This window comes from Poecilia latipinna, unplaced genomic scaffold (assembly GCF_001443285.1).
Source record: "Poecilia latipinna isolate Pla-1442-1.1 unplaced genomic scaffold, P_latipinna-1.0 Scaffold423, whole genome shotgun sequence".
NCBI classification, from domain to species: domain Eukaryota; kingdom Metazoa; phylum Chordata; class Actinopteri; order Cyprinodontiformes; family Poeciliidae; genus Poecilia; species Poecilia latipinna.
In genome coordinates, this window is record NW_015113039.1 from 145,487 (window position 1) to 155,892 (window position 10,406).

Sequence of the window (10,406 nt, forward strand, 5' to 3'; positions counted from 1 at the left end):
ATGCTCTCTACTGCAGGCCTCGCCAAAACCTCTTCTCACCATGTCCAAATCCCTCAAAGCCAAGGGCCTCCTCTTTAGGGACAACAACAACCACAAAGCCTCTGAGGGATGTAAAACTCCCTCTGTGAACTGTACTGTTGAGCGGGCGACAGGATTCAGATCATAACCTCTCACAGCTTCAGCCCTCAGCAAGGTCCCCAAATGTCATGTTCGCGGTCGTCACTTCTGACTGCGTTTGATGTATTAATGAAAAACGATGGCACACACAAAACGAAGGTCGGTGTAGACATGGTAGCCCAGGCCGCTACTGCTTTACATCTGTTTCTCTCTAAAGTCAAACAGATATAAGCAGAAAGATCTTCCACACCAAAAAAAAAAAAAAAAATCAGGGCAAAAAACAAAGGCAGTTAAGCCTCTGTGGGAACTTTACTCTTCCATCTGAATATTTTTGCTTGACCGTATTGTTTATTTATGTTTACACAACTTTATGGCTATAACCTCCTGTGTCTGTCCCAGAGCGGGCTCCACGTCCCACATCACAATGTCTGTCCCCAGACAATGCTTTCCCAGTTGAGGAAGTGCACAGCTGCATGCTCCCAGAAATCTGTCTAGCCACCACTGAGCTGAAGATCAATCTGAAGACACACACACACACACACACACACATACACACAACCCAGCATGCATGCTGCAAGATCGGGAAGAGGCAAGGTTCCAGGGTCACGAGAAAAAGGCTTGGATGGAAAAAGGCATTCTTTCACATGTTTCTACTTTCGGATCTCCATCATGGCAGGCCTCTCGTTCAGTTGGTTCTTGTCTCAGAAATATCAGTAATGGGGACTGATTTAGGGGGTTGATCCCATAAATCCCCGAGGGGGAAAAAAAGACTAAAAAGAACAGGAGCTACAATTTTTCTGGGACCAGCTACAATAAAAAATGTACCAAGGCAAAGGCAGGGAAATGCTAAGATGTTTGCTCTGGTGGTCTTTATCAAACAGGAGTTTATTTTCTTTTTTTTTTTTTCCCCCCCCCTTTTTTTCATTTGAATGTTTGCACTGAGGTCCCACATCGGTACCCTGAAAATGTCTTGTAAACAGTCAGCTACAGAAACCTTTGTAAATGTCAGTGAAACGTGGCAGGTCTATTCAACGCCTGGTGTTTGATCCAAACCTTCTGCGACACAGACAGAACGGAAAGCTCGACAACACAAAAGAAGACGGGCTAAATGCAGACAGTACTGCGAATTATCGCTTGAAATAAGAAGGGAAGGAGAGCTAAGACTAAGACAGCAGGGGTAAAGCTAGAAATGTTCTGCTAAGAAATGAGCTCGCACTGTCCCTCCTCACCATTAATCATCTGGCCAAAAGTAAATAAAGTCTCATTAAAGTCAGATCAGCTGCTGTCACTGTCCTTTATGACTCTGTGCCATAAAGGACAGTCTCATCTTTATTTATAATCAATCAGTATTAGCACCTATTACCACCATGTTTAAACTAATACGCCATGTTCTATTCTGATTCAGCTACAAATTGCATAGTACCTTCCAGAAGGTCATTTAGGAGTGGTACACCACCGTGCGTGAAAAAGTAATCACTCCCCCATTCGACCTTTCCACATATTGTCATGTCATGTCTAACGACTTCAATGTATTTTATTGGGATTTTATGTAAAAGTACTGGGTAATTTTGCAGTGGAAGGAAAACCATGCGATGTGTCTTCACTGGAGTCATAACTGGGGTTTATCTACTAGGTCTGAAATTGCTGCCATTCTGAGCCTCAACTCAGTCTGACTGAATGCAGAGTGTCTGTAAACATGAATAAAGTTTGTGTTGTGGAAATAAACGCCCACTCAGTTGGACTCTGTTCACTAAGTCGATGATTACAGGTTTTAATTTAGGGGGTATGAGAGTAAAAGGTGTGATCACAAATGCTTTTTAGGTATAGATTTTTTGTTAAACAATAATTGAAAACCATGTATCAGTTTCCAACCACTACAAAGTTATAAAACTACCTTGTGCATGAAGAGCCAATTAAATACATTGACGTCTGTGGTTGGAATGTGACAAAAGGTGAGGAAAGCATCCTAGTGGTGTGAATCCAGGCAGCTGTATATTTATAATAATTTGTTGGCTTGACTCTCACGCTCAGTGTGATTTACTGAAACTGGTTTTAGCTGTGAATCAGAAAAATATTTTACTGTATAATAATCTGTTAGCAGGCTTCGTGAGGTGGAGTTTCTGCAGCCAAATGCAACCACACAAAGAACTTTTTTTTGTTTGTTTTTTTTTTTTTTTTCCTCAGAGCAAGTTACTGCAAAGCCACAGCGATTAAAATAATTTGTTATTCCAGCATATTTCCCATCATGTATAACATGAACACCAATCCCCGAACATTCCTGTGTGGAACAAGTTGACTATGTTTGCAATTAGAGGATCACACACAGGCTCTTTCTACATCTTCTGCTCTCTCACCTGCTTTGCCAGGATCACAATCCTGGGAAATGCCAGGGGCTCCAGGTGGAGACGGGGATGAGGTCTGGGTCAGGGCGTGAGGCTTGTCCCCCTCCTGGGGGCGACTCTTGGACGTTTCAATGCCTTTGACTCTCCTGGCATGGCGGTTCCCCTTGTAATGGGCCTCCGCCTGGCTCTGAGAGACGACAAGGAATGCAAGTTTGTATGTTGAAAGAATACACCACCACCAACAACAAGTTGAGTAAAGGTAGGATTATATCCTCTGTCATGCCTGCTGGTGAAACCATGGCCGTACGCTAGTATGTTAACTAATCTATTTAGAAGTCAATAGGCAGACAGGAGGCTTCAGGAGGAGGTAGACTAAAGGACGATAAGATAAAATGATGCAATGACACGTTGATTATATGTAAATACGGATAGAATTTATCACCACAACGTTTTGATGAATGGGTATGAATTTTTAATTTGAACATAAAACATAGAACAGCAGAGTTTTATTTATTTAACCTAAATGAGGGGAAAAGAGATCGTCGGCTTCACAATGGTGTTTTTCTAGAAGAGAATGAGAACAACATTTGAATGCTGCGTCATTTAGAGTTCATTAGCGTAACAGCAAGAGGTGTAAGGTCTCTCACTGTTAGAGGAGGAGGTGTAGTAGAAAGCTCAAAGGCACTGATCTGTTTCTAATCAGTTTTAACACCTGGAACCAGTCTTGATGGAAGTGTTTTGGTAATTTGAAAAAGTAATGTGCACCTGCACTGCCTCCACAATAACTGAAAAAAGCAACTGTCGTTTTTCTTTTTGTTTTGTTTTGTATTTTTTCAATGTGAAAAAAACATTTTAGGAAATGATCCTGTCATATTATTTCTGCAATATTTCTACTATATTCTGTTATACACATATGTATATTGCTTGCAACTGACTTGAATAGCTTTGTAGAGCCAGAAGAATGGGGAAGAATGTTACTTGCTGGAGACAGCTGAAGTTTTATATTTGTTCGCATTTGAAAAGTTAAAAAGTTATAGTTGCCGCTACTTCTGTGGGGATTACGTCAGACAACAGCGCCAAGTTCAGTGTTTCTGTCACTGCTGTGCAGAAACGCTCAAAGGCACGACACATTAGCACCTCTCTGAGCCCGTCAGAAACAAACAGAACTTTGAAATGGTAAGGTGTCTGTTGGCAGACAGACAGAGATCTGTGGACATACTGCGTAAAGATTGCTGCAATAATTTACAGATGTTCTAGCACACATGTTGAGCAGCCCGTATGTAGTAAAGCAGACCTGATATTTCAAAGATGAAAGGATCAGGATCAGTGTGCTGCGCAGACAGACAGGTCCAGAGAAAGCATGACTCAAAGTGTGATGAGAGGATCTGCGCTGCTTATGATGAAACGGCTCACCACGTTGCAGTTAGTTCCCTAAAACGCAGGCCGGTGAGTTCGCAGCTGGAGCGTTTGTTTAATGTTAGATTCTGATGGATTGAGAGAGGACTGATGATAATTTCAACAGGAAAAGATGCGTGTCAGTCAGAGCGGAGCTAGAGCTCTGATGTCAGAGCTGAAGACTGCTGAAAAGAAGAAGGGAAAAAAAAGTACAATTGAATAAGTGACAAAAACAACAGATTCAGAGAGAGAGGCCATGAGGTTGGAATGCAAACTCAATAACAGCGAGGTTTAGTTTTACCAGTATGGGGAGCAGAATTCCCAGCCGGCAGCGACTACACAGGAGAGTTTGTGTTTCATACAGTTGTTGAAAGGACGGAAAGAAGGAACACTTCATTAAAGAACTCAGTATACAGTATGAAATGTAAACATATCAACTGTACGTTTTATTTAATTTGTTCTGGACGTTTTCTTTGGCAAGAATGCCACTGAGTAATGTCCAACAGCAGACATGGTGGCAGATGTTTTTATTAAACCTGCCACATAGTTTAAGACGTATTTGGAATGCAAACAACAAAGGACTTGCTGTAGCGGACGAGATTGTACCGAGTAGTACTTACACAGAGAAAGAAAACATGCTGGCCAGGGAAAATGTGCTTCATCTCTGGCTCTTTAAGCGGTATTGTTATTGTTAGGTTTTCTTGCAACCATCTAGATGCACTTTATGAACCAAGCCAATAAACAAGAGCTTTTTCTTACTGTAAGAGCTACTTACTTTTTCAGGTTGGGCGACTTGTTTAATGAATGAAAGAAAATAAGATATTAATTTAACTACCTCTTGATTGATCTTTGTTTTGCTGTGGTGTGCAGGTAGCCATCACATGTTTGTTTATGATGGGGTTTATAATTACTCCTAGCACAGAACCTGCCTGGATGCACTTTGATTAGAGATTATAACATATTTGAAACCCTACTTTAAAGTTTTGGGGGGTTAAATTTTGTCGGACTTCACTTTACAGATGATTTGAATTGCTATGTTTTAGAATCATGTCCCACCTATTGATCAATCTTAAATTTACTATTTTTCTATTTCTGGTATACATTTACACAAGATTTAGGATTGAGATTATGCATATTTTTACCATCCTTCCAGTAGTATAATTTGTGAGATCAGACACTGATGTTGGATGAGAAGACCTGGTTTACTCTTTATGCTCCAATTAATCTCAAAAGTTGTATGAGCTTAAGATCTGGGCTGAATTCATTCAATCAGTGAATCAGTGTTTTTGTCAAAATAGTGTAAATCTTTCCACATTCACTACCTTTTATGCTCAAACCTGAAACTGGTTTTAGTGACAAAAGGATGAAGGACCTGACAAAGGAAAACAAAATAAATATCATCGTCACAATATTAAACAATAATTTCGCAATGTCATGTTATCTTAATATACTTCAACCGTAAATCCCGGCTTGAAAAAAATGGCACATAGATCATTTCCAGAAGCTAGTAAAGATGATCTCTTGATGACAGACTACGTAGCAGCTAATGTGTTTGTTCACAGAGTCAATTGTCCGGAGATTACACAGACATTAAGACCGTCTGTCTCTAGCCACAGTGTTACTATACAGAGGTATGTGAGTCAGGAACAACATGCTGGGTGGGATGCGGTTTATGTGCAGAGAGATGTCACCTAAAGCCTAAATATACAACATGGTGACAGTAAAACAAAACAGAAATCACCTCAGAAGGCGCACAAACTACAACACGTAGTCTAATAACGCACAAGTCAAATGTGTGTAAACCTATTTGCTGTGTCTTACTCCGTACTTATCTTATTCAGTGAAAAGCACAAACAGGCTCCTCGCTGATATATTTGGTGCTTATGTATTTGGTTCTGCATTTGACTCCCCCAAGTACGTTAAGCGAACTGATTCGCCTTTAAGGAAGCTGGTCCGACCAGTTAATTTTCCCTGAGAGCCCAACAATGTCTGTATTGATTCAGGAGGCTGGATTACTTATAGTTGCCAGGGAGGGATTTGGTCTCGATGAGGAGCTGACAGCTGCGATGAGCGCTGAAAGGCTTAGACACTTTGACTGACACTTAGGACATCAAGCTGATAACAGGCTCAAGTGTGGAGATAGCCTGGCTTGGTAAAAGCAGGCAGGGGGTGATGAGTAATGTTACCAAGTCTGGTTGTTTATGTTAGCTTCATGTGCTACAGCATCTCAGACGGGAACTGTCAGGACGAACCTTAAAGGGATAGGCCACAAGTTCTGTTAAAAGTTTATAACCAGTTAATTAAAATTTCATGCTCTTGGAGCGGTTTTGCAACAAAATGGTGAGGAAATACTGACTGCTGTTTCTAAAAGAAAAGGTTCAACAAAGTATCAGCTGAAAGGTTATGTTTTTTTAATTATTTAATGTTTTTCCTCAATTGATTTGAACAAGGTGCACGTCACGTTACAGGTGGGGAAAGACCTGCACACCTGCAATCTTAAGAGGTGAAATAACTGCTTTTTATGTTTTGACCAAATCTCCTCCAAAATCCTAAAATTGCCCTTCTGAGCCTCTGCAGCACTGTTTTGAGGAACACATGTTTCCTGTAAATTCAGATTTTAACTATTCCCTGTCAAAATGAACATGCTGAAGCACTCTGGCAAAGCTCACGGATTAAGGTGGAAAAAGTTATGGAGGCTGGAAAGAAAGAAGTGATGACTCAGAGGAAAAAGTGGATATAGGGAGATAGGGAAGTTTACAAATGCCATCTTATCCTCTCCTATCAGCTGCAAGAGATCCAAGTGTCATATAATGCAGAAACAGTGTATAGAAATTTAACTCCACTCTTGCATAGAACTTTACTAAAATGGAAATCAAATAACAGAAAAAATGTATCCCGGATATGTGAATGCTGCTGCTCATTATAATAAAGTCTAAACAACAGGATTATCTGGAGATGATGAAGTATGGCTACTGAGCTTGGGACAAGACAAAGACGGGGAAAATGTTTGGAAACGTTGAAGAAATGAGAAAAGAAGACACGCAGTGAGGAGACAAGGACAAATATAAAAGATGTACATCAGCCCGTTTCTGCTGCAGCGACTGTGACGTCAGCCAATGCAGCTCCACAGAGACTGTGATGTCACTATTGCAGCATGCCACCAAGGTTATTCTGCATTACCCAGCATTTAGCACCTCACACCACCACACAGCGCTCACACAACAGGGAGCAAACCCCCCACTCTCCCCTCCCATCTCCTTCTCCTGTCCTTCTCCTCCAAGTCCCCTCTCTCCACCAGTTTCCCAAGATGCAAAGCTGCTGTCGGAGCTAGACGCTAATGCATGCCCTTGACGAATGCATCTTATAAGAAGTAGTGGCAGGCAATTTTAGGGTTTTCCACACTGTAAATAATGCAGTGTGGAGAGAGGGAGGAAAACAGAAAGACGGGGCGAAGGTCGCTCAAACAGGAAGCGAAAAACAGGAAGAGTGGAGAGAAGAGCTAATGGCAGGTGGGGGGTGAGGGAGTCGTGGGGTCGTGTAGAGGCAAAATGTGTTCTGAAATTGAAAGTTCAGGTTTACTGTAACATTTGGCTCTTTACAGAAGCAAAACATTTTGAGCAGAGAGCTAATCTTTTTCAATAAGGTTTGTTTTTCTCCAGCTTAGAGAGAAAACAAAGCATCGCAGTAACAAAGTGTTAGTTTGCAGATGAATCGCAGTTTGTCCTCTCATCCTTGGTCACGTTTGAAATGATCGCGTGAGGGAGGAGTCGGTGCATTCCTGCACAACATGCTCTTAAAATTGAGCCAGACTGACACCTACAATTAACAAGCGCTCAAAACTACTCAACATTTTTGTTTTAGTCTACAAAAAGTTTGAATCCTAATGATGATAGCTCTGCATTAAAGTTTGCTCATCTCTAAATCTAGTGGACTGTTCATCTTTTGAAGTCAGTTTTGAAAGATTAGAAACATAATTATTTTCATCAGGTCGTTGAAATTCAAGATGGCAGAAATGGTCCTCCCACTATACCTAATAACTTTGAAGAAACCACTAACATTCTTTATATAATTCAATACCACAGTCAGTTTTTCAATTAATTTTAAATTATGACTTGCTGGCTAACATTTCACCCTTATAACAAAACCACTTTCGCATTCTATGCATGTGATCCACAGAAGTCCCAGTTGGCGTTTGCCTTCAGAACAGAGAATGGACAATGAACACAAATTAAGATGGTCTGAAGTGTCTACTCCTGTTTTTATCTCACATTATGTTCTACAGTGAAGTTCACTTGTATTCCGTATAGCTACAGAAAACCCCCTAGGCTATGTGTTGAGAACCCTGCTATGTTTCCAGATGTTACATAAATGAAAATTGAGTGGAAGTGGGTCAGAAAGTGAACCAATTTGGACAGGACTGATTTTAAAGAGCCAATCATAAATCATGTAGGAATCAATCACATTTCATTGTAGTTTCTTGTAAAGATCTCTTAAGCATTATGACATGAGAACTCAAAAATAAAATTATTAAAGACATGAACAGAAGGGAGTATGATTTCCATCGTTTCTTGTGTAAGTTTCTGCTGCCTGATTAGTAAGTTGGATTATACCAACTTTAAAGCAGTCACACTTGTGAGTTTTGCAGCTGCGTTAATGCCTCTTCTTTACAGATTTATATCCATAGCAACATCTACCATAACTTCTAAACTAAAGGGCCCCCAGCACGTGATCTCCAGCAAGCAGGTCTCAAAGTATTTCTTACGTAAACATGTCTGACTGCTTCCTGTTGCCTGTGAGGAAACAAGAGAAGTCTACAAAGAGAAGATTACAGCCCTGCTGCTGCCTAACCACACTGAAACCATGATTGTAGATGTGCAGTGTATATATAGCAGCGGTCCACTCCTAAATGTTATGTACTGTGCACGGCTGGACAGCAGGGTCCTCAATTCTCCCCGACAGAATCAGTAGAATCACACCTAAATTATACAGTGTGAACATGATATTTTTGCACCGATGTTGTCATGTTTCCATCCTCATTATCCACATGACAAAAATAAAAAATAAAAAAGCAGATGGTTTAGCATCACTATTCATGCCACACCTCTAGTTTTGGCTTCATTCATCAGTTGGCAGTCACATATGCAGGTTGGTGATGGGGGTGTGAGGTCTGTAATGTTTATGTGAACTGTCCCCGACATGTTTTAGAGCTCAGTCAAACTTCCTGCTGTTTATGCCGTCGTGCTTTAAGCCGCAGTGATTGGTGCTTCTGCTAACTCCATGCCGTCTTGAAATAAATTCCAGCGAGGTCAAATGAGCCAAAACATTGACCAGAGAAATGCACAACATCCTCTGCTCCACTGTCTGCTATGTGGGTCGGCGTAATGAGACAGAGAGCTGTCCAGCATATCCCAATGGGAGACATGTGGAGAAAACAATACTCTATAGCACAAACATAAAAGGTGCAAATTCTTTCACAACGCAATATGAGACGTGTTGCAGTGTGTCATAACTGATTTTCCAAACATTAAGCTCCGTTTGGTAGGCTGTAGAACCGCAACAGTAACTCAAATTCATCATGTTCTCTGTGATTTGGATGGTTGGGTAATTTGTCTCATTCCTAAATGCTGTTTATTACTATTTAACAGTTTAATATTCTGTTAAGTGAGGTAAGTGCCTGGCTTGATTAAGACTGCACTAAAACATTTCACAAATATTTTAAAAATAGTAAGATTCTTTCTACAGGTAAGCTCATATTTACTCATACCATTAACGTGCTTGCAGATTTAGATTTAAAATGAATATTTTAAGATTACTAACATGCTCCTTCTGACTGGAAGTAATATTAAAGTTTTGCAGCAGTTTTCCCAGAATACTGACCTGAATCTAATAATCTGTAGAGTGAGCTAGATATTAGGGTGATGGCAAGGAAGTATGAAATACTTGTAGATCATCACCAAAGATGTAAAAATTATAGTGGAAACGAGTAAAAAAAAAAAAAAAACTGGGTTTTACTAATGTAACACAGTGAAGATTGTTCCATTGCTTATGGAATAGTGCAAAAATATTTATTGACATACAATTTTTTTTTTTATAAAATAGTGATAACTCCTGACAGATGCCTGTCTCATTACTTATTAGAGACAGATGTCTTTGTTGAAAGAAGGTCCTTTTACATCTAAATGTGCCAAAGGTAAGAAAAAATGAAGGCTTAATTGTATATTTTATGTTTTATTTACCTAATTAAGCAAACCAGATAAGGACCGTGAATTTTCATAGTAATTTGTAAAAGTGTACACCCTCCTTAATCTTACGATTTGTAAAAAGCATTTACATTTTTTCAGAACCATTTATGTCACGTGGGATACATGCAGAAGGCTTCTATGATGTTCTCTTGTGTTCCTCTACCTCTGAGTTGAAGCGGATCTGACAGACGTTGCAGGAGATGACCGGCCGCTTGGTCTTGACCAGCGGCACTCCGAAGGTGTGGTTTATCACAGCCTTCTGCACGGGGTCCATCTGGGACAGGAGAAGACAAAAACAAGTGGGGGGGGG

General features: G+C 40.3%; 1 protein-coding gene across 3 annotated transcripts in view; it reads right to left on the reverse strand.

Moving 5' to 3' along the window:
* The window catches only part of znf385a (zinc finger protein 385A), a 97,251-nt gene that overhangs the window by 10,908 nt on the left and 75,937 nt on the right, over positions 1-10,406 (reverse strand). For all 3 annotated transcript variants that reach the window (XM_015037897.1, XM_015037898.1, XM_015037899.1), the window contains 2 exons: positions 10,260-10,370; positions 2,472-2,646 (listed from right to left, as the gene is read on the reverse strand). In XM_015037897.1, the coding sequence (XP_014893383.1) occupies positions 2,472-2,646; positions 10,260-10,370 (286 nt within the window). The remainder of the gene's footprint in view (positions 1-2,471; positions 2,647-10,259; positions 10,371-10,406) is intronic.